A 25,841-nucleotide genomic window follows, 5' to 3' on the forward strand; every position below is an offset into this window, starting at 1 on the left:
ATGGAGCAAGCTACTATTTCATCAATCATAGATGTGTTTTAATCCGTGAGGTCTTTAGTTTCTAATAATTATTGGCTTGGTTCCTACAACTGGGTGTTTTTTCTTAAGTATTTTTTTCTACACACCCACATCAATCTTTACCACGACTTTATTGCGTTGATCAATTGAGAGTTACTCAAAACAGAAAATAGCAAAATGAAACTTATGCATACAACCGGCGACAAGTTTTTAATTCAGATAAATTCTCAATTTGTCTATTATTGTATATAGACATCTTTATATTTCATAGCATAACTTTAGGCGCAAATATGTTAATTCCCAGTCAATGCGAGGTAGGGTTTTTCAATATCCATTTTCCCTTAATGTCGTTGGAGCCAAGACATGTAAGTCTCCACCGGAAAATAGCTGTGTAGACTACAAGATGGCAACGAACCTCCCTTTATAATTTAGTCCGATACTTAATAACTGCCAAATTCCGCTCGCGAAACAAATAAAAATTCCACGACTTTAGAATACCAACCCTTAGCAAACTTTTCGATACCCATATCGAAACCGAAAATTTCGCTTAAAGTACGATTACATTGGCCATTAAATCCGGATTTATGGCCTTTTCGAGATTTAAATGCTAAATCCCATTTATGCAGGATTTATTTTAAATCTCGATTTCATGGCTGAATAATCGATACAAGTACCAAAATATGCAACTGTTTTCAAGAATTGTGTATGGATGTGTGTGATATGCACATTCATGTATACGCTTGTGTATGTCAAAAACGCAGTGTAAACGGACAGGATTTGTTTTTGGATTTGTTACTGGCGCTGGGCCATTAACCCGCTCAGAGAAACAAAATGATAGGAAAAACGGGCCATGGTCTGCTGATCTGCACATGGAATGTCTAAAGTCTTTACAGAGAAGGACTTCATTATTACAAACGTTCAAGGCAGATATTTCCACCTTACAGGAAGTACGATGGTTTGGGAAAGGCGTCGCAACAACACCAAACAATGATTCAAACAGAGCAGACGTGTTTCCTTGACACAAATAATAAATAAAAAAATATTAAAACTAAAAATTGAATTTTCTTTGAAATAAAAATTTAAATTTGTGGATTTTGAATTTTGGAAATGAATTTGGACCAACTAGGCATGGACGTTTGCGATCCTGCCGAGAATATACCCCCTGATAAAAACAGCCATAAAAGCAATTGTAAGTCAGCCATTGGAAAACTTTTGCATGAAGCCTGCTTTAGTGGACATGGACATGGATATGGCTCGCAAAATTCTGGATGTTTGGATCAAGACATTACTCCTTCGACGTCTGCATCATCATCCTCTAAATGCAATAAAGGAATGTCTGCTAATTTGGTAATGAATGTTGAAAAATTGCCTTCAATTGACATTAAAAAATTGACAAAAACAAACTCAACACAAGTCAATACATCAAGACCTTTACCATTCAACATTGAGAGCAATATGGATCACAACGAGTTTACCCCCTCTGACAAAGAAGGTTTTCAAATGGTGCAAAAGAAACGGAAAATATCTGGTGATACTAACTTGCGTAAGATAGATTTAAGCAATTCTGTTCTTAGCGTTTCAAATAATGCATCTGGCCAATCGCAGGATTCTTCCAATAGATTTGCAATATTAGGAGATTTAGATATTAAAACTAACAACACTTATCATAAGAAAATTCCAGCACAAAAGGCTTTAGTTGTAGAAAAATCTGTTGGAAACAGGAAGTCTTTCTGCCCTCCTATTTTTCTTTTTGGTGTTGATATGAATAATTTAATTAAAGACTTAAAGGCTAGGCAAATTGTATTTAAGATTGTCAACAAGAGCAGACACAAGAGTAAACTTTATTTGCAAGACCCAAAAATACACACTGAGCTAATGTGCCTTCTACGTGAAAAGAAATTAGATTCATACTCTTATACACCAAGGGAGTTAAAACGACAAACCATTGTTTTGCGTGGCCTTTTGTTTGACACAGCAATAGAGGATATTAAGTCGGAAATAGATATGTTAGTCCCTGATACAGTGCATAGTGTCTCTAAATTTTCCACTTCATACTCCAAGAAAAACAATATTGACACAGGTCTTTTTTTGCTAACACTGCATCCTGGTAAATCCGTATCTGAGTTGAAGGCGCAAAGATATATTTTGCATCAAAGGGTGTCTTGGGAATTACCGAAGAAAAATATGAGGGATGTTCAATGCTGGAGATGCCAACAATGGGGGCATATGTCCCAAAATTGCAACAGGGATTTTGCGTGCGTAAAGTGCGGTCAAAACCATGCACAAGGTGAGGGTAAATTTGTGCAGGGCGATGGAAATTTACCATTTTGCATCAATTGTGGAAATAGCGGCCATCCCTCGAGTTTTAGAGGTTGCCCTGAGTATAAAAAATATGTTGAGCTTAAGAAGAGAGCTAGATCAGTTGCCCTAGAGAGAAAAGAGAAGGCAAAAAACAATGTTTTTAGTGCTTTAAACTCTTTTACTCAACCGAATGTATCTTATTCCGATGCGTCCCGTAACGGTTCTTCTAGTTACACTCAACCTTTAACGAAACCGAAAATCATTGAAGAATTTTTGAAAATTGCTAAAGAACTTTGCCCTCCTAAAGTGATTTCGCTGGAAGACAAAATTGCCAATTTTATAAGGGAGTTTCAAACCATTTCAAAGGAAGAGGCGATACAGCGATGTATAGGCCTCTTACACGATCTTATTACATTTAATGTCAGGTCACTCATTGAATATGGCCGTAGATTTGAATTACACAGTTTAATGAAAAAGTTTGATATTGACATTGCTTTCCTTCAGGAAACTCATTTGAGAGCTGGAGGTAATATTAGTTTTGAAGGCTGTCACTTTCTAAGGGATAACAGCGCACAAGGTGTGGCCATACTACTTAAGAAACAATTTAAATTCAGAAAAGAAGTCATCTTAGGGTTTCTCTTCCCTAATTTATTTATTTCTATTGATGTTTCTATTAATGGCGTTCTTAGGAAAATTTTGTTAGGCTCAGTTTATATTCCTGGCAATTCAAGCCAATCGCAAATTTTAAGTTCTCTGTCTTCTTTAGGTAATTATTCTGGGGGATTTGATTTCACATTTATAGGTGGTGATTTCAATGCTAGACATATTTCATGGGGTGATTCTATGAATAATTCAAATGGAAACTGTTTTTATGACTTCCTTCAAGTAAATCCCCACTTTTTTACCAGAATATCTTCATCCTGTCCAACGTTTCCAAATGGTTCATCTTACTTGGATCATTTTCTCTTTTGTTCTAACACATCTGACCTGCCAAATCCTATTTGTTCGACCTCATGTTTACCCAGTTTTTCAGATCACTACCCTCTCAAACTTAACGTCATTCTTCCTAGCTTCGAAATTGTTTTGCAGCCTCCTCCTACATTTACAAGCTACGAAAGCACAAATTGGGATGATTTCAAGCACGATATAACTCAGGGTATTTTAAGTAATTATCCCCCTTCAAATAGAAATTTGAGTAACAATGAAATTGATCAGTACATTGAAGAGTTTGCTTCTGTTGTGAGTTCTGTCTCAGAACTTCATTCTAAGAAAATTGAATTGGGTAACAGAAAATTCTTGATATCTGATAGAATTAAGAATTTATATAGAATTAAATATAATTGGCAAAAAGAACTTAAGAGGCGTGTCCAGTAACAGATTCAGTCCAGAGTATCGCATTTTATCCAAGCAAATCCAATTATTGAGTGTTATTATTAAGAGGCAGGTTGAACTAGAGCAGATTTCTATTTTTAGAGATAAACTTAGAGGAATTAAGCCGGGGCCAAGAGCACATCGGGACGTTTTCAAGATTATTGGGCATCGAAAATCTCTACCTTTGGATAAATTATCAATTGATGGTGCGATAATAACAAATGAGTCGGAATGCCTTTCCCATTTGAAATCGTATTTTTCTAATATTTATAATAACTCTGTTCATTTTTCGTCTGTAAGGGAAGATTTTGTGAATGACTTCATTGCAAATGTTCCTCAACACTGCTATTCATTTTCAATTGATTCAGATGCAAAAAATCAAGACAGGTTGGAAAATCTTACAACTTTGGGTGAAATTCTTGATATTTCCTCATATTTAAAGAATAAGAAATCGTCTGGCATTGATACTATTTCTAATTTTATTATTCGAAAACTTTCAACTAAAGCATTTGAATATTTAGTTATCATATTTAATAACTGTATCTCCAACGGATATTTTCCAGATTCATGGAAAACCTCAAAGATAATTCCAATTAAGAAAAAAGCCAATAGTAATGAGATTTCTAACTTGCGACCTATATCTTTATTGTCAAATCTGGGTAAACTTTTTGAAATGATTGTCCGTACTAAAATGGATAAAAGAATCACTTTACCATATATTCCAAACTCACAATTTGGTTTCCAAAAAGGGCATTCCACAGTTGATGCTATGACAAAGTTCACAAATGATATTGTATTGAATTTAAGAGCAAAGAAATGTACTGTTGCAGTTTTTCTTGACGTTGAAAAGGCTTTTGATCATGCTTCCCACTATGGTATATTAACTAAAATGATAAGGATAGGGTTTAGTCCTCCGATTATAAAGCTTTTCAAAAGCTTTTTTACGAATAGACAATTTGGCGTACTCTTCAAAAATCAGTTGTCGGAATTTTCAAATGTTAATTGTGGTGTCCCGCAAGGATCGGTTTTAGCTCCACATTTATATAACATTTTTATGAGTGATTTTCCCCACAACTCCGAACATTCCTTGGGTATTTTGTATGCGGATGATTCCCTTTTATACTCTCACAATGTGCTTTGGTCCAAGTCTCGCAATACCTCCATGAGGTTAAAAATTTTTATGATAAATGGGGTATAAAGATAAATACTTCAAAATGCGAAGCCATTTGCATAAGAAATGCATCGGGAAAATGCAAGCGCTTTGTTGTACCTGAGAGTAAATCCTTGAAGCTATTTTTAAATGGCATTGAAATTCCATTTAAAGAGAAAGTTAAATATTTGGGTGTAGAGTTTAACAAACTTTTTAAATTCAACGTACATGCGCGGAAGGTCCGTAATAAGGCCCAGGGAATATTCGCATTGTTTCAAAAAATTCTTGGATACAAATCTTTGCCTGTAAATACGAAACTTTTATTGTACAAGACTTGTATTAGGCCTGTTATCTTATATGGTTTTCCAGTTTGGTTCAGTATATCCCCCATTGTTATGAAAGAACTTGAGATTTTTGAGCGGAAAATTTTGAGACTTTGCATTGGGAAGAATTTTAAGCGCATTAACAGAAGATATTCAAATAATTTCATTTATTTGAATTCCAAGTTGAAGCGGCTTTCTTCCTATGTGTGTGATCATTTGGAGAAATTCAATTTAAGATTAGGGCTTCATGAGAATTCTCATATGATTGACGCTATGAATAGTCAAGCGAACATTGGTTGGTATAATGCTCAGTATTTATCTCCCTTGGGATATATAAATGAACCTGAATCGGGTACTATCGCTTTTTACGAAAAGGCACTAGCCGGCACTCACCGTGGGTAGCTACATCTTAACCTACTTCTCCTTGTTTTTTTTTTTTTTTGTTTTAGTTATAATTGTTATTATTTTTTGCTTATTTTATTATTTGTAGCTTTAAGTTCAAACCCTAGATTAAGATTTTTCTATTTAATGTAGTAGTCTCGGGAGCAAGGACGTCAATAATTCTAATTTCATGTATCCATATTACATTTTACCTTTTATGCTAAAGCCAGGTGCTGAAACTACCTAATATGTTATTGCGATAATACATTATAGTCATAAGTTTTCTTTATTATGTTTCTAATTCTACTTCAATGTTTTAAAAAAAAAGACTCAATAAATATAAACTTCAAACTTGTATATAGACATCTTTATATTTCATAGCATAACTTTAGGCGCAAATATGTTAATTCCCAGTCAATGCGAGGTAGGGTTTTTCAATATCCATTTTCCCTTAATGTCGTTGGAGCCAAGACATGTAAGTCTCCACCGGAAAATAGCTGTGTAGACTTCAAGATGGCAACGAACCTCCCTTTATAATTTAGTCCGATACTTAATAACTGCCAAATTCCGCTCGCGAAACAAATAAAAATTCCACGACTTTAGAATACCAACCCTTAGCAAACTTTTCGATACCCATATCGAAACCGAAAATTTCGCTTAAAGTACGATTACATTGGCCATTAAATCCGGATTTATGGCCTTTTCGAGATTTAAATGCTAAATCCCATTTATGCAGGATTTATTTTAAATCTCGATTTCATGGCTGAATAATCGATACAAGTACCAAAATATGCAACTGTTTTCAAGAATTGTGTATGGATGTGTGTGATATGCACATTCATGTATACGCTTGTGTATGTCAAAAACACAGTGTAAACGGACAGGATTTGTTTTTGGATTTGTTACTGGCGCTGGGCCATTAACCCGCTCAGAGAAACAAAATGATAGGAAAAACGGGCCATGGTCTGCTGATCTGCACATGGAATGTCTAAAGTCTTTACAGAGAATGACTTCATTATTACAAACGTTCAAGGCAGATATTTCCACCTTACAGGAAGTACGATGGTTTGGGAAAGGCGTCGCAACAACACCAAACAATGATGACCAATACTATAGCTAGGGGGAGACTCATAATCCGACGACGAGGACGCAAAAGACGACGACGCTTGTGACCTACTGCTGTCTATGTTCGCACAGGACCTTGCAACATATTCAGTGTATCCACTCCATGTCAGGTTACACCTCACCAACACTGACCGTTGATGGAGGCGGTTCTGCAAACCAACAGAACCAGGGTCCGGGGTTCTTTTCAATGCCGGCACGGACCAGAAGAGTGCGGAGAAGGCACTACGGGATATGCCTCTCCAATGACGAAAGAAGGACAAACACGCACACTGAGGCCGCAGCCCTTGCCGATGAAGATGGAATCTCAATCAGGTGCGTACAACCGGCTACCATGGGATTTATTACCTGTTCTTGGTAATAAAGATCGGTTTATTTTCTTAATTACAAATCGTCAGATTGGAACATAAAATATATTTGATAAGCAGTTCACCCTTTCGTTCATATCCGAACATCCCCAAATATGGTTGTTGTAGTGTGTTGTACCCAGAGGCGGCAGCACTTATTATAATAACATTTAATTTACTTACCATGTATGCATACACCTCAAAGGGATGAAGAGGAGCATTTCAATGTTGTGACAAATGGGTTGTTTTATTTATCAGTCTAACGGATTCGCTAGCTTATGGATAAATAAAACGTTTTCTCCCTATCAACTAATCTAGAACATCCGCTTATTGGCTAAATAAAACATCACTAAAATTGGTAAATCTACTTGCCATCCTTTGTTGATGGATACCATAATAAAAATACTTTTGCCAAGAAAATTTTAAATTTAATCAATTTTATTTGAAATATTTACAAGAGATATGTACCTATGCTCTAAAGAAAGAAGACCAACTCTTGTCAACTGGGTTCGATTTCTTAAACAAGGGATGTATGTATGAATATGTTTTTATTGTTTTGTTCTTTTTTTTACTTTAAATTAAAATTTCGTATAATCTATATTTTTATAAATATAAGTGGATAATTTTATTGCGTTTATAATGAATAAGCAATGGGTGAGTAAATGACATGAATAATCAATCGCACTTTATAGCAAATCGAAACCTTGTGAATCGATAACAAAATTATGCTGAGGAGAGGAGGAGGATTCAATCATATAAAATGAGTTGCTTAAATTTTTTGTTTTGTTACATTTTACAACATTTTTCGAGAACATCATACAATGATTAATGAATAAACAAAATAGGACATATAAATAATAAATTTTAATTTTAACGAAAACAAAACTAAATGAAAACTTAAATATAAAGACTAAGACATACGAAGGATAAACTGTTCGCAATGTTATATTTAAATAAAAGTGTAAGCTTATCATTAAAAAAAAGTAAAATAATATTATCAATAACAATAACAAAACATGTGATGTACGCGTTATCAAGAATTTGAAATTGTGTGGAGCGTTACATGTGAGCGGTGCTTTTTTTAACTTGGGTTAGTCCTGAAGATTTCAGCATTTAAAAAAATTTATGACGAATTTAATTCGTTTCTTTTACTAAATGAAACTACTGTAAGAAAATGTGATGAAGAGTTTTTCTACTTCTCTGCTTTCTATTTATCATACAAGTTACATTCGATATGATTTGTTTAAACAAAAAAAAAAAAAAAAAATTCCCCTCTCCAAAAACACTGCAAGTGAAATGATTGTGAGATATGAAGAATATAATCCTTTATGAGATAAGGTTTTCCTAGAGAAAACAACAAAAGGCACTACTTCAGCGTTAGTACACACACACACACACAAGAGTGATTGGCAGTCATTTGGAGGGATAAAGGTTCCATGGCTCGAAGAAATCTTTTAAAGATTTTTCCATTCAACCTCCTAATTCTGATAATTTGAACAATAACTTAAATAAAAGTTTGCCTTCTTTACTCTTCAAGCGATTTCCTCCACATAGGTGGCCGGAAATATGCCCACCTGGTTGCGTAACGCTCCCAACCACCAGCCATCATCTTGTTTGGCATGAACTTCTATGATATCGCCAGGAATCAATTCGAGTTCATCATACAATTTGGGTGTGTAATTATACAGAGCCTTACATCTACCTAAAATTACGTGGGTTGAAGATTCATTGGAAGTATTAAGGCCGCCCTGTCCAGTATTCTCCGCCAGGCCATTTGGTGTGTATTGTTGTTGCTCCTGCTTCTTAAGCTCCGTCGAGTTTTGATAATAATTTTCTGCCGATAGAGATTTTTCAATGTTGGCTTTGTGCTCCTTGCGTCCACCTACGCCCACAGTAGTTGACGATGTCAGTTGTGCCTCTTCATCCTCATCCTGGGAGCTGAACTCATCAAAGTCGGAGTCTTGTTGATTTGAACCACCATCAGCCTGACCGCGATCATCGCTGCAAGTGTCATCGTAAAGATTTGCAGTTGTTCCCGACAACGTTTTAGTCTTTCCATTTACAGCGTTGGGTGCTGCAGCCGTAGAGTTTACACTGATCTTCCTTTTATTGGAGAAGGTTTCGATATTGCTTTTGCTGCGATTGAAATTTTTCATGCCATAACTGCTGCCATCCGTCGAGCCATTCCCGTGACTGCTAACAATACCATCCATACAGCTGATATTCGTTGTCGAAGTTGTAGTGTTGCTCTGTGATATGGTGTCGTATTCATTGCCAGTTTCATCGCTACCCTGGGAATTGTTAAGTTTATCGTTGTTCTTAAGCCACAAGGGAACCTTTAGTATGCTTTGCTGTAGACCAGTGCGATCACGGGTAATCTGCAGAAAGAGAGGCAGAAATAGGTGTTAATAAAAAAATGGGAGTTTTAAGTAAATATGTGTGTGTGTTGGAGTTTTTAAATAAAATTTAAACTTTTTAAATAAAACAGAAACTGGAATTTTTATATATATACAACCGACGGACTAAACTAAATATGGTCTTTATAAGGTCTTTCTTACACCAATATTTCCAGTTATTACAAACTGAATTCGAGCACCATGAGTTGTTATTAGGACAGCAGTTAGACATTATTAAGACAAAAACGATAACTCTTAGTCCAAAATTCATTTTCAAACAATTTTCTCGAAACTCCACTTCAAATGCTAAGGTTCGAAAATTGGTCATGAGATTGGAAGCTTGACAGCTTCCTAATGGAAAACTCTAAGAACTTGCTCGCTCGTTATGAGTACTCGAATGCAATTAATAACAGTCGCAATTGCTTACGATTTTTGCTACAGTACTGTTTATTTCAAAACTAATCGAAATATCACAGTGGAATATATTTCTTGTACTCTTTGATTAGATACGACGGCTAAGCCTAATCATGAAAATAGATATAGGATATAGTAATGGAAGAATTACTTGACCAATGTATCGAAAGGCTGGACTTGTGCAATGAGAGTACATTACAATCACTTTATAGCTTCCACAAACAGATTAAGTTCACGGTAGAAAAAGCGAACGATGGATGCCTTCCATATTAAGATACCTACGTCGTCAGAAAAGGGACTGTAATTAAAACGGACTGGTGCCACAAACCAACTGCCTCGGAACGTTTAATAAATTTCTATTCGTGCCATCCCAAGAATGTGATAAATAATACATCGAGCAATTTTATCCGATGCGTTTTCGAAAAAAGTGATAAAAAACAACATAAAAAAATAAATAAAGTTAAGATTTATTGTATATGTATGTTGTTTCTTTATATATCTTAAATTAGAAAACAAAACCAAAACTACAAGTTTGCTTTTGCTTTTTTGTTCTAACGGTACTTCTGTCTCATAAGAAGAAATTATGACAACCAAAAAGTCTGCGTTCACTTTGTTTACTTCGAAAGTACCGTTACTTTTTATGATGCTTGTTCTTATTTTTGATCAGTTTCAGTTCATTATCATAACAAGTGATAGTTACACGTATTTTTTTAAAAAATCAATAAATTTGGAAACATGGAAACTAAAGGAAATGAAATATGCATATCAAAAAGAAAAATAATTATTAAATTGTGGAAAGAAGGACAAAGCTTAAGAAATATTGGTGGAACAGTTGGAAGAACGTATTCTTCTGTCCAGCGCGTAATTAATAATTACAAAGAATCCGGCATTACTACTTCAAAGCCTTGGCCTGGGCGTCCAAAAAAATTCTCCGTTAGAGAAAAGCGCAAAGTGATTAATATGGCAAGCAACAACCCTCGTATAACATCAACCAAAGTTGTTGAAAATATTAAAACAATGTTTAAAAAAAGCATCTTTGCCGAAACTGCCAGAAAAATATTACGAAGATGTTACGAAGTGTCATGCAGGCATAATGGGCGAAAATAACATCTGAGGAAACAGAGAAGTTGGTAAACTTCATGCCAAATAGACTAAGTGCAGTCTTAAAACAACGTGGCTATCCTACCAAATATTAGGAATCTGTTTATATGTTTTTTGTTTATTTTTAATTACTGAACGCAGACTTTGTGGTGCTTATATTGAATTGTTATCATATTTAAATCGCTCTGGAGTGAATGTGCTTAACCAAACTTAGAATTTTGTTTTTGTTTTTTAATATTAGGAATATGAAAAAAAATATATGTAAAAGAGTTGATTTGATTTATAATTTTATTTTGTGTTCTTTAACCAATCATTAAAGTTTGTCAGGTGAACGCAGATTTTATGGGCAGATATAATTCAGAGATATTACACAGAGAGGACATCTATAAAAAGCGTTTCACATTAGAAATGCTTCACATCATAAATGTACCGCAAGAAAAGAGAATAAACTTTAAGATTGATGTAGAGAACTGTGCCTCCAGCTATAGGCATATTACAAATAAGAGAAAAATGACTTGTTAGTTTAAAATAAAATGCTGTGTTTGTAAGACGTTTGATTATTGTAACTCTGTAAGCTTTTGTTTATGTGAAATATGTGTGAATTTGTGTTTAATTAATTTATATCCTTTATTGCTTGGTGTCTGACATGATGATGCCAACCGAAGGAAAGAGAAATATTGTTAAAATAAATAAATACAAAACAAACGACATTGACCTCGAGCTTAATTATTCATCAAAAAGTTACCAATAAAAGGTCGAATAAAACTAATTAATATGAAAATCGACATTTTTATCGTCAAAATCTTTTAAAAGTATTTTGAAACACCACAATCGTATTTTTTTCTAAAATTTCTTCGCATTAATCGGCACTAGCCTTTTTCTGAGCGGAATCCAACGAGAACAGACCTATTTTACGGCAAAGTGTTCGTGTAATATCGAATGTATGCTAGTGGATGCCTCTTGCTCATGGTATATCACATGATGATCTAGCATTATAAGTTCACGCACGGCATCAATGTTTTCTGGCACATCAAGCGTTTTTGCACGACTTTCGCGGAATTCGACTTTACGCGAGCGTAGACCATGACTGAGTTCATTAAACCAGTTTTGCACAGTGCTTTAGGATGATGTTTAATCGCCATACAAACATTAAAGTCCATCAACGCACTCTTTTCATGATACTCCACGTCGAAAGTTGTGAAAATTGGTTGATGTTGTAGCCATATTATCATGTGGAGGTGGCGATCCTCGTCAAGCTCCTGTAGATGAGCAAGCTTTTTCCGGCCCAAAGGGCCCATCGCCACGGGAACAAGGTGGCCATTGGTTATTTAAAGGGGCCAATAATACGTCTTGTCATATCGAGCATCATAGGCACTCAGTATTTGTGCAAGAGCCGGTGCCTCCAGTCCTCTCACTGAGAATCCGCTCGATACCGCTGATTGTCCACGACTGTCGTTACAGCTATTCCGTACGGAGCACTCCACTATCCGAAACCTGTGGACGCGTCCAGTAACTCGCAGCTATGCTTCTCGTAGTAGCATTGATTGGAAAAAATTGTGAAAATTGGTCACACGAAAATGTTCCCGAGGCAATCCCACTTTTTTGTCAGATTGGACCTGGCAACACTTAGTATTGTGTAGGTCAGAAACTTATATAGCAGCCCTCGTATAGGTATGGGTATATTCATTTAAAAAAATATATAAATTATCGGAGATTCTGGGTGCGGAGCTATGGATTCTGTGGGGGAACGTCATTTGCTCGCCTTTCTACAGACCTTCCATAAATTGTTGTCAATGTTTTAAGTTTGATCAAAAATAGGAAACATCCTTTCCTGATATTTTCCAATGCCTAAACTTACCTGTATATGTTGAGCTAAAGGATGTGAAGATCTAGGTTTATGATCCAATTCCAATAAAGCTGAATGTAGCTTAAAGCGGGCTCCTTCCAAATATGTAAGCATTGAACGTATCTAAAACCCCAAAACACAAAGTATTTTAACCAATCTCAAAAGTTCAAAACTCCATTCAAAACTTACATGATACAATTTGTCTGTGATATTCTGATGCTCTTGACTGTTCAAAGATTGCGAGAGACCCTTTAAGCCATTGCGAGAACGTCTCTCCCTCTCCAAATCTGTTTTGACCAATTGCAAGAGTTTGATCAAGGCATGTTTACGTCTTTCACGATTCATGGCCAATGTGGTGTGTTCACAATAGAAATCGGGCAGTAATTGTTCACTGGGTCCTTCGGCATTGCGGCGTATATTTTTCACAATCTGCATATCCTTGACGACATTGCAATTTTCCACCTGCGGCTGTAGACGTTGAACCAAACTCTCCATTATGGGATTCATATTGGCCGTGAGACTTGCATAGTTCGAGACGAAATTTTTCATATTTATCAAACGTTGATTTTCGATATTCTGTAGAAGAGATGAACCCCTCAAAACGGCCATTTCCCAATCGACACGGGCCCGCTCGGCTCTCACACATAGGGTGTAGTACTCGACGTCGGCTTTTTTGACTGCCTCCTCGGCTTTTTTGCGTTTATTGTCAAGTTTTGCACAATCTTTTTCGGCCAATTTGATCTCCTTTTCGGCGGCTTGCTTATTGACGCTTTGCTGCAGTAGGGCTATGGAGGGTGATTTTTGTATTCTAACATCCAGCATGGCATCTTGAAGCTTCTCATTTTCACGAGCAGCAGTGTGTGATGACTTTTTGCCCTTAGCTTCGCTGGCACGCCATTCAGCAAGAACACGAGAGGCCTTATCGACATTACTTTCAACCTAGAATTGTGAGAGAGAGAGAAGAGAGAGTTAAAGTTTTCTTATAGCCACCATACATACATGCATATATTAAGTTTACTAGTTTGTTATTCGTTTTTGTAAAAACTGCAACTTTTAGCTAAGGACAGTATATTTATTAAAAAAATTTCTTTATTCTCTAAACAGCTAACATGAATTGAGATAGATAATAGAATTCCTTATACACATGAATTATCTCTAGAATGCAAAAATTGTTAATTTTTTCCCAAACATCCCGTTAAAGGGGGATTTCTCTCATTTCATTAAATAATATACAATTCAAGTTTTTGTGATGAAATGTGATTTTAACAAGATGGTGCCACATGCCATACAGCACGCGTAACAATGGCTAAGATCGTGCGATTTAACGCCTATAGACAATTTTTTATGGGGCTATGTTAAAGAGCATGTCTATACAGACAAGCCCGCTTCGATTGACGCATTGGAAGACAACATTGAAGCATTTATCCGTGAGATAATTGCCGAAATGTTGGAAAAAGTATACCAAAATTGGACTAAGCGGATGGACCATTTGAGGCGCAGTCACGGCCGACATTTGCATGAAATAAACTCAAAACATTAAATTATATGGACCGTACTATCGATTCCAATAAAGATTTCATCTTAAAAATCGCCCTTTAATATATTAAAAGATTTTTCGCCATAGAAAAGCAGTTTCTTTTTTTTCTGTTCGATTTCAGGCATAATAATCCCGGTAGTTCAACAGTTGTGTTTAGACTCCCACCTTCAACTATGGCCATCTTCTCAACAAAGTTCAGTAGTCCGACGGTGTGCATGCAAAGTAAATAGTTGGTTAACATATAGAGACCGATACCTTCTCACCATATTCTCATAATATTTATTTCTAATTCCCAACAATGAGTCCAACAGTCCAAGTGGTTATAAGTGGTGGGCTCAGAGACTATACAAGGATTTTTATCATGCACTCCCACCTTATCATACGTGAACTAAAGGCTTCGAGCACTGTAAGACCCGTTCAAATAAATCATCAGTAACTATTCACAAGATTGTGTCTCTATCGTTGAGGTGAAATTTCTAAATGAAAGGCCGCACATACTCTCAAAAGTCTCAACGCAATAGGGTTCATGAGAGTAGAGCCACAATTCCGTTTGCGGCACCCTTCCGATGCCGATTTTATATAACAGCAGGTAAAAAAACTATATTTTGACCTTCGTTTTAGACCCAAAGTTAAAGATCTATTTACCTACCGTTGAAAATAAGAAATTCTTAATATCAAGGAATATATATCTTTAACCAAGGGAAATGTGTCCTTGAAAAAGACGGAAAAATTATCATCTTAAAATTAAGATTATCTGTAAAAATAATTACATTATCTTTGGCACGAATCTGTAAAAATAAGGACAACAATTTTTTCAGTGTACAGATTTAAATCAGTCTCGGTGCCAAGTAGTTTAGAGCTTTCTTACACTTTTCTGAGCCCAATTTTATCAACAACATCATACTAACCACATACAGTTTTTTTTATTCTTAATAATACTTTAATTACATACCGATTTTCTGGTCTTGTGATGTCCTTCGACTATGGTCTTTAAGGGCTTAACCACCTCCTCGGCCAATGAAGCCGACAGTTGGCGATGTATATCACTGCGAGTTTCCATTTCGGTGGCTACACCCCTCCAAGCATCGGCTATGGAACCGGGCAATTCACGGCAAGCCTTATTCAATTTATTGGCCATTTTGGATAAAGATTTGGAATACAAAAGCTCAGAATCGATTCTGCAATTCACAAAAAATTAGACATTATTAAGGAGCTTCAAAGTTTGACCAATTCCGCCTACCTTTCTTGTAAAATGACAATGAGTTCTTTACCAAAATCTCCACCCTGCTTAACATAACGACGCAATTCTTCAAAGCCATTTTGGCCCTGAAACGATAAAATGGAAAAAACACAAATAAATTTTAATAGAGTTTCTTAAAGAAGTTTAATAACAAAACACAAATTCAAAAAAAAAAACTGGCCACATTTTTTGAATATTAAAAGAAAAAATAAACATTAATTTGCATTCCTTTCAACGCCTTTTTCTTACCTCTGGGTCTTCCTTCTTTGTTGGCGGAGAACGATCTCCCTCAAAGGACTCATTCAATTCATTGCTACTATCGGCAATATTGTCACTGCTTAAGACAATCTGACTGTCATACAAATGCATGGAGGAGGTCATTTTCGAATCTAGGCCACTCTCATCCAAACATTTATCCTGAGACGCCCCTCGACTTGTAGACTGCTGCTTCAGCAGAACACTGCCATTAAGAGATGGCGAATGTCTGCTTTCGGCATTGCTTAGGTTATGCTTTGACGAACCGATCCTTTGCACCAACGGCTGTCTTTGCACCACCTCGCGTATTTTGGAACCCTCCTCGCCTATCCAATGTTTCACTCCCGTCCATCCCTTTTTGATTTTTTGCTTATTGTGGTTGACCGAACTAATCAGGCGGGAATTTTTATTCTTTAATAGGGTTATGCGTCTCTCGCTGGGCTTCAGTTGATCCCGATGCATGCAATACTCCAAATCAATGTCCTGGTTAAAGTCTTCCGCTTCGTTAATCTGGCGCGTCAGGTCATTCAATTCGTCTATGGACACAAATAGCGTTTGGGGATTCAAACTTTGACAACTGACCGATTTCAAATCGTAATCGTCGAAGTTGATGGACTGTTGGCTGGACAAACTGTTTTTGGAGCCCATGCCGGGCGTTTCAGCATTGCGCTTATTAATCGAAGTACTGCTGCTGAATACCACACTGCGACGTTTGCTGCGTCTCTGATGTATATTTTCGGCACTTTGGAAAAGCTTTTTTTGGGTAAGAAAACTATTGCGTTTGGGCTCCAGGACAAAGGGGGTATTCGGTTCACTTTTGCTTTTGAGCGATGCAGCTACTACCGAGGGTGAAGAATTCTCCTTGTCGGCGTCATGCTCCTCATCATCCTCAAGCTCCAACTCAACATCCTCATTGTCTGTGGTCGCGGCTAAATCACATTTACTATGGCCATAAAGCTCCGGCAATTTGGGCAGGGATACATTTTCCAAATCCATTTCCATGGCCATTGCTTGCTGTTCCTCCTCCTTCAGGTTCATGGAGGGAGCCTTCTGCAAATACACCTTTATCTCAGAGCGATGTAAGTTATGAGCCGACTGAGAATGGGCCTTCTGCGATAATATGGACTTGGGTCTGTTGTTCTGGCTTTCCTTTGAGCTTTCATAATAGTTAGCCATCTGATTGACCGGAGTCATATCGCTGTCCGAGGACTTGGTGGATATGGGAGAGGCATTCAAATGTTCCCTAGCCGCCATCAATGGCTGAGGCGTCTCAAAAGGCGGAGTGGTTATGACTTCCTCTCTTGGGGGTAACTTTTGAGGCGTTTCAAAGGCAATTTCGAAGACATCCTTTTCTTGCTGTTCCTCTCCTCCTCCTTCCACCTGGGGTGTGCTGCTCAAGGCATCGACAAATATTTCATTCTCACTACCCGATGAGGAATGCATAGCATGCGGTTGCTGCAGTTCCAAGCGATTTTTACCACTGCTCAGGGTTATGTCAATGGTGTGTATTTTGTTTTTATTCATTGTCGCCACCCCACCACCTATCATTTTCAGTCGCTCCTCGCTAACATCAAAGCGTTCAGCGTCCAATGTTGTTGAGGATATTAAGACGGGTGCCCCGATTTCCAGGCGATGATCTTCAGATAAAGATCCGGTCATATCATAACTGCCCGAAACGACTTTTTGCGGTGAGGTGCCTCTACGACCCGCTTGGGTCCGACGTGTGATTTTGTTGCTGAGCGTAGAATAGCGCTTACTCAGTTTATTGAGCAGGCTATTATTGAGAAGACTGTTGCTATTGCCTCCACTGTCGTTGTTGTTTGTTTCCGGTATTTCCGCCGGTGCATTGTTCACCTTGAACTTTTGGGATCTTAGGCGGTTCATGTTGTGTGAATATTTTTGTTATTCAATTGACATATATTTTATATGATTTGTCCATTATAGTTGAATTTTTATATGTATATCAATTTTCTTGTCGATTGTAATGTCCTTTTCATAAAACTGTGATATAGGAATTTTTAAAATTCAATTGGGGTTTTTGGCGCTTAATCAACGAAGGCATCACAGATTGCATTACTTTACAACTGCACTAAGGAGTGCTAAGCCCTATTTCTAGTTTTGCTGATTTAAACTATATCAGTGTAATAAAAAACTTGCTGATACTATTTTCTGATCTTACCGTAAGGGTGTAGGGTGTTTTTACTTACTTATTGAACGACTTCATTAAAATCGAATAATAATTATGCCCCCTCCATTAACATTAACAAAACTTATTATGAATTTGAAATGGGTTCAGTTGACAGATTTCCTTTATAAAACTGTCAAATAAAGCTATTTTAAGGCTTCATTTAATTTTGTGAATACGGCAGTAATAATAATATTTTTTGTTTTTTTTTTTAATTTGATTATTGGGATCTACGAAATGATTTCTTGATAAAATCCAGACACTAAAGAGATTTTCAAAAAAAAAAAAAAATAAATAAGCTATATAATAATTATACAATACTCATCAAACTGTGAAAAGTTTGCCCGATGTTCCTTAATGGAACATTCTTGGGTAATTTTCATTTAGCTCTGCAAAGTTTTCATTGGACTTTATCGTCACATATCCCTCATATAGAGCTATTACCAGATCTTACCTCGTAAGTCCACAGAATTTGTTTTAGAGGTAAATCAATGTAAAAAATCTAATGACCATTATTAGGACTTTATTTTTAATGTCATATATGTAATTTACTCCTGAATACCTTTATTCGGAGTTCCATTTTGATATTTAATATTTCACTGATCTATTAATATTTCACTGATAGTTTTTTGAGTTAAACCATTCCTGTGGTGTTTTATTATCAAAACTTTTACCTCATCAGAAACCTCGTTTTGCTTACGACCCATTTTGACAAAAACTATATTTTCAATGAAATTAAATATTTGCTGTCAAGGGCAAAGCCTCCTTTACTAAATAAAACAGAAAAGGGGGATTCCCAAATAATATTTGAATTTGACTTTGATGATAGCACATCAATGATGAATACTTTTTTTGTTCTGTTTTTGGTGTTATTATATAAAATTGCATTTTTTGCGCTAATTAAATTTATTTTTTGAATTTATTTTAAAACATATTACGAAAAATAAACTATTGCATAAAACTGCATTATTTGTTTACTTTAAATTTTCTTCAATTACCCAAAATAAGTGAATTTATTATCAATTTTGCTAATGATGAATACTTTTTTTGACCGCTGTATGATTTGTCCATTATAGTTGAATTTTTATATATCAATTTTCTTGTCGATTGTAATGTCCTTTTCATAAAACTGTGATATAGGAATTTTTAAAATTCAATTGGGGTTTTTGGCGCTTAATCAACGAAGGCATCACAGATTGCATTACTTTACAACTGCACTAAGGAGTGCTAAGCCCTATTTCTAGTTTTGCTGATTTAAACTATATCAGTGTAATAAAAAACTTGCTGATACTATTTTCTGATCTTACCGTAAGGGTGTAGGGTGTTTTTACTTACTTATTGAACGACTTCATTAAAATCGAATAATAATTATGCCCCCTCCAAATATTATCGACTAACATTAACAAAACTTATTATGAATTTGAAATGGGTTTAGTTGACAGATTTCCTTTATAAAACTGTCAAATAAAGCTATTTTAAGGCTTCATTTAATTTTGTGAATACGGCAGTAATAATATTTTTTTTTTTTTTTTTTTTTTTAATTTGATTATTGGGATCTACGAAATGACTTCTTGATAAAATCCAGACACTAAAGAAATTTTCAAAAAAAAAATAAGCTATATAATAATTATACAATACTCTTCAAACTGTGAAAAGTTTGCCCGATGTTCCTTAATGGAACATTCTTGGGTAATTTGCATTTAGCTCTGCAAAGTTTTCATTGGACTTTATCGTCACATATCCCTTATATAGAGCTATTACCAGATCTTACCTCGTAAGTCCACAGAATTTGTTTGAGAGGTAAATCAATGTAAAAAATCTAATGACCATTATTAGGACTTAATTTTTAATGTCATATATGTAATTTACTCCTGAATACCTTTATTCGGAGTTCCATTTTGATATGATCGTACAATACGCCTATTTGGGAAGTTTTCGGGTCGGGGAGGCCCCCTTGGTACTTGTACCCAATTTTTAATATCATCTTCGTACTCTACTCCCAAATACCTTTCAATATGGAATGCAATATTGTCCTGATTCACTTTCGATTTTGGGTGGTGTTTTGATAAAGACGCATAATTAAAAAAAAGTGGTTTGACTCTTAAAATTTTCCAGCTACAAAAAAAGATGGTTGGACATGGATAGATCGATTTAAAATGTCGCATTCGTCCTACATGCTTGGTAATTTTAATAGCTTATGTTTAAGTTTCCTAAAAATTTTAATTAAAAGCTGCGATAAACTTATTCTTCACCCGAGAATTTACAGGTCGATTTCGTTGTGATTTGGTGCAGCAAGTTGTATTAGGCCCCTCGACATCTTTACTGAGTATGGTAAAGACCAAACCATATTTGGATATTACCGACATATATACTGATCTCCCGATTTAAAGTGTGGGCCCATAAAGGCAAATTTATAACCCGGTTCCGCTGAAATTTGGCGCAGTGATTTTTGTTAGACCTCTCGACATCCGTATCGAGTTTGTTTTAAATTGGCCTATATTTCTATGTAGATGCTATGGGTTCATAATTAGAGATTGGTTTCTACCTGGTAAATACCCAATGATTAGGTATTTATTGGACAATTACATAATAAATAACTTTTTTGGGTATTTATAAATTTTCGGATATTTTTGTAATGAAATCATTTTCCAAAAGCTTGTTAATTATTTCGTATTTTCTGTATATAAAACTGACTCTCTGATCTCATAAAATCGGAACTTCGTTATTTATAACCGATATATAGACCGATGTCCGTTCGATTTCGGTGAGTTCTGCTATATCCCTACCCATTTCTGTGAAGTGTGGTCCAGATCGGACCATATTTGGATAAAGCTGCCCCATAGACCGATCGTCCGATCTCCCGATATAGGGTATCAAAAATCCATTTGTTACCCAATTTCGATGGAAATTAGCACAGTGGGTTCTGGTAGATCCATACCCATTCCCGACAAATATGGTCGAGATCGGACAATATTTGGATATAGCTGCCCCATAGACCGATCTCCCAATAAAGTGTAATGAGCTTATAGTAGAAGCATTTTTCATCCGATTTCGATGAAATTTGGCCCATTGAGTTCTGGTAGACCTCTACTCCTGTTTGTTGAATGTGGTCCAGATCGGACCATATTTGGATATAGCTGCCATATTGACCGATCTTCTGATTTAGAGCATTGAACTCATAAGAGTTCGCCAAGCAAACTTTTTTTCTGAAAAACGTTGGATTTTCTTACGATAAAATTACATTTGCTATAAATTCGTGCAAGAATTTGTGACAAATATAAAGTTTTTGTTAGACATGACAATACCTTTCATTCTTGATATATAAAATGTTATTCGGGGTTTCAACTAGCTTTTCCTTACCTATAAATTAATTTAACGTCATGCTAATGTATATGTATATTCTTTTTATACCCTCCACCATAGGATGGGGGTATACCAATTTCGTCATTCTGTTTGTAACACCTCGAAAGTATATAAAGTATATATATTCTATATTCTTGATCGTCATGACATTCTAAGACAATCTAGCCATGTCCATCCGTCTGTCTGTCGAGAGCACGATAACTTTCAAAAGAGTAAAGCTAGGCGCTTGAAATTTTGCACAAATACTGTTTATTAGTGTAGGTCAGTTGGAATTGTTATTGGGTCAAATCAGTCCACGTTTCGATATAGCTGCCATATAAACCGATCTGGGGTCTTGATTTCTTGAGCCTCTAGAGGGCTCAATTCTCGTCCGATTTGAGTGAAATTTTGCACGCATGCACGATGCACGTTTGGCATCACATCCAACAACTGTACTAAATAAGGTTCAAATCGGTACATAACCTGGTATAGTTGCCATATAAACAGATATGGGGTCTTGATTTCTTCAGCTTTTAGAGAGCGCAATTCTTATCCGATTTGGCTGTAATTTTGCATAAGGAGTTTGGGTATTACTTGCAACAACTGTGCTAAGCATGGCCTAAATCGGTTCATAACCTGATATAGCTGCCATATAAACCGATCTTGGATCATGAATTCTTGAGCCGCTGGAGGGCGCAATTCCCATCCGATTTGGCTGAAATTTTGCATGAGGTGTTTTGTTATAATTGCCAACAACTGCGCTTAGTATGGCGCAAATCGGTACATAACCTGGTATAGCTGCCATATAAACCGACCTGGGATATTGATTTTTTGATCGTCTAGAGGGCGCAATTCCCATCCAATTTGGCACAAATTTTGTACAACGGCTTCTCTCATCACCTTCAACATACGTGTCTAATATGGTCTCAATCGATCCATAGCTTGATACAGCTCCCATATTAACCGATTTTTCGATTTTGGTTCTTGAGCCCCTACAAGGCGCAATTCTTATCCGAATGAACTGAAATATTATACAATGACTTCTGCAATGTTCAGCATTCAATTCATTTATGGTCCGAATCATAACAGAACAGTTCTAATTCATTATTCTTCGTTTGCCTTAAAAGATGTACCGCGCAAAGAACTCGACAAATGCGATCCATGGTGATGGGTATATAAGATTCGGCCCGGCCGAACTTAGCGCGCTCTTACTTGTAAACTTTAAAATAGATGGTGCATATTGAAAAGGATGCCAAGTTCAATTTAATGTTGAAACATAAATTTAACTCAAATTTTTACCAATTATAAGCCTATCGATTAAAACTCTTCCAGAGTATATAAGGATTTATTTTGATGTTATGATATACAATTCTATTAAAAGCCTCCCATGTTGCTCTAATGATTTTTGCACTGTACGTACCTATGGCGAAACTTTAGAAATTTTCCATTTCCGAGTTAACCATCCTCCCATCATTTTTTATCCATCACTGGTCTAAACGCTTATATACTCACCCTATCTCTCTCTCTCCAGTAGGTGGAGAAGGAGGAGACACAGTAGAATAATTATTGGTCCTGTAAACGAATAATCGTTTGGGGCTATTGAAACTTTTTTGCCATTAAAGAATTTTTGGTTCTACAACCGAAGTTGCTAAAGGGTTTACAATGAACCAAGTTAGTTGCATTCAATAATATTACATTTATGGCTAACGTTTGATATGTTGAAGCGAAACGTAAATTAGTTACAATAAAAGAAAAATATCGTAATAAAAGTATTTTGTTTCTCGTAAAACTGTCTCAAATGTTTTATTTTTTTGTGTAGAGACTTACAAAATTCCAATTCCGATATCGGTTTATCCGGGAATTTTTTGGTGTTGGATGGCATAAGAGTATTTCACGTACCAAATTTCAGCCCAATCGTGAAAAATTTTGACTTCTTGGTACTCAAAAGGTTGAATTTATATATTTAAGGACTTATCTGGGCGAGATTTAGTGTGATTATTGGAAAACAAGAACGTAGTTCATATACCAAGTTTCAGCCAAATCGGACAAAAATTGAACCTTCTAGGGGCTCAAGATGTGTTATAGGGGGATCAGTTTATATAGGGGCTTCATCTATTTATGGACCGGTCTGGGCGGGGTTAGGTATAGGTGTTGAAGGATTCAGACGTACTTCACATTCCCAACATTTGAGGCTACTAGGTAATAAAGAAGTAAAGGACCACTTTGCATGTTCCAAATCTTAACCGATATGACCCATTTGCAATGCAATTGCCAACGACCTTCATCTATAAGAAGTATCTATGTAAAATTTCAAGCGAAGTGGTGTTCTCTGTAATTTAACAGTTTCCTGATGTACATAATATTTCATTTACCAACGTCCACCAAAACTCCGGACCATATATGTTAATTTCTACAATGGTGTGATGTGAAAATAATTCAATAGCATTAGTAATTTGCGCTCCTGAAAAGAAGTTTCAATTTATTTCCTCTCAACTTCAACTTCATTCAATCTATTATTAGAAAACCTTCTTGAATAACTGCATATACAATAGATACTCTGATAAAACATACCAGTTTAGGATAATGTAACTAGTATTGTAGTATTCGTACTCACCGCCCAAGATAGCATTGGGTGCAAATATTTGGGAAGCATTCGCAGCTTATCTTTGTGAAAATACAACTCACTCCTCCCTTAAAGCGTACAATTGACAAACCACAAAAGCAATCTTGAGCGCGGCAACATTTTGCCTGAAACGGTAGCAACATCAATTAAATCTCTCGTGCTTGCTAGCCATTAGCATTTAAGTTCACTCTCATCTGTCCGATGATGAGAAGAGATCATTCTGATTTGAGCTATGTATTTAGTTACCTCTTACAAAGACAATCACCATTAATATCTTCAACAAACATGTGCTGGAAAATCTAGAGCATTCCTGGTAATCGTTGAACGTCATTTAAATGACACCACATTGTCTATTGGCATGGAAAAGACACAAAGGTTTTAACCTCAAAATGGAGGGGCAATTTCAGTGTAATAACATGGAAACCAAAACGGGCAGCCATTGCCAGCAATATTAGCCACTAATGAGGTAGGTCTTCATGTTCAAAGATGCCGGACAAAGTGCGTTTTGCTTCACAATAGCCCGCTACTAATGCCTACTTCCCATCAAAGCCAGCTCCAGATCCATTCAGTTGCATGTGGAGAATAACAACGGAAACAAAAAGGTGCCATAAAGTAAATCATGCAAAATGCCAGAAATCTATGGAAGCCAAATGAACAAAAGCCAAAAATGCTCGCTGAACAGAACAGAACAGAACTCAGAGCTCATGAATGAAGAAGTGTGGCCATACAAGCTCAACAATGAATGCATTTGGCGCGTGCATAACAAGACAAAGAAGAAATCACACCCACCTGACCAAATGATGAGTGAGTATGGTAGGTTGGGCACTGGAGCTTCTCCTTCTCAGATCCATGGAGGGAGGCATTTAACAGCACAAGTCACCAGAGAGATATGCCTTGGAAAGCTGCTTCAGTTGCATGGACAGCATGAACACATCAAAGAGCTGGTGCTTAGAATACTGCTGATGGTTGTGGTAGAAAAGGGTGGATGGGAGCTTGCTTAAATCCAACCTAAGCCGGTGAACTACATTCTGTGGAGCGTTGAGCCTGAACGAGAGCATACATTCCCTCAAGGGGTTAAGGTATTTTTTATCTAAGGAAAGAGGCCACCAAACAGCACCTGGTGTATAGGCTGATGGCTGTTGGTTTTTCCAATGGTTGGTTGAATGAGCTGAATTGGTTTGTCAATGAAACCTCAAATCGATTGAAAAGTTCGAAGACTTTTTACATTTGTGGCTGCTTTGGAACTGCATGGCACTACTGCCATTTGGGGAGGCAGGCAGATGGTGTTGGTGGACTAGTTGCAGAGGGAGACCCATTGCAGGTCGCTAAGCATTTGTGTTTTTGTTTGTCTTTTATTCCAAATAGGAGCAGACGCGGGGACCGGCCTTAGCTGGTGGCGGGGTTTAAGCGGTTTACAAAATCGAAAAAATATTGAAAATTTAACAAAAACTCGGTCGTTTGTCGATTTGCGGTGGCATTCGCTCGTTGGCGGCTGCTATGTGGTTTGTTGCCGTGGCGGGCCTCTTCCTAATGCTCATTTCTCAGTTTCTTTAGATGACTGAAGAACAGTAGGCAAAAGGTAAATACCTCAATAACCACACAGTAGATAATTGTCATGGCATGGTATTGGATGCGAACTCTTAAGGAGGGCGGTGCTGGGTTCGGCCTTCCCGCTCCTTCTCCCCCGGCTGGACCATAGAGGCATTTTAATTTTTTCTGGCGTGTGTGATGATGATGCATTGCAATTGCGTTTGCGTGGACTTGTTGCTACTCCGATGTGATTTTCCAAACCGAGCTTCGATGGATGGGTGGCAATCAAATTAGGGGCAGGTGTGCAGAAGTTAAATAAGATATTGTGATAGATATCTTAAAATATTGTTATGGGTGTT

At 36.5% G+C, this 25,841-nt stretch overlaps 1 protein-coding gene across 6 annotated transcripts in view; it reads right to left on the reverse strand.

Moving 5' to 3' along the window:
• Positions 1-7,433: 7,433 nt before the first annotated feature.
• LOC106086286 (uncharacterized) overlaps positions 7,434-25,841 on the reverse strand; it is a 245,847-nt gene continuing 227,439 nt past the window's right edge. For 4 of the 6 annotated variants that reach the window (XM_059368154.1, XM_059368155.1, XM_059368156.1 and 1 more), the window contains 5 exons: positions 15,548-15,633; positions 15,260-15,485; positions 12,960-13,709; positions 12,783-12,893; positions 7,434-9,391 (listed from right to left, as the gene is read on the reverse strand). In XM_059368154.1, the coding sequence (XP_059224137.1) occupies positions 8,546-9,391; positions 12,783-12,893; positions 12,960-13,709; positions 15,260-15,485; positions 15,548-15,633 (2,019 nt within the window). In that variant the 3' untranslated portion in view covers positions 7,434-8,545. Of the gene's footprint in view, positions 9,392-12,782; positions 12,894-12,959; positions 13,710-15,259; positions 15,486-15,547; positions 15,634-15,796; positions 17,822-24,741; positions 24,825-25,841 lie in introns of those variants that run through there. The other 2 variants (XM_013250898.2, XM_013250894.2) reach the window with 2 other exon arrangements.

Source organism: Stomoxys calcitrans, chromosome 4, assembly GCF_963082655.1.
Source record: "Stomoxys calcitrans chromosome 4, idStoCalc2.1, whole genome shotgun sequence".
Classification (NCBI taxonomy): Eukaryota; Metazoa; Arthropoda; class Insecta; order Diptera; family Muscidae; genus Stomoxys; species Stomoxys calcitrans.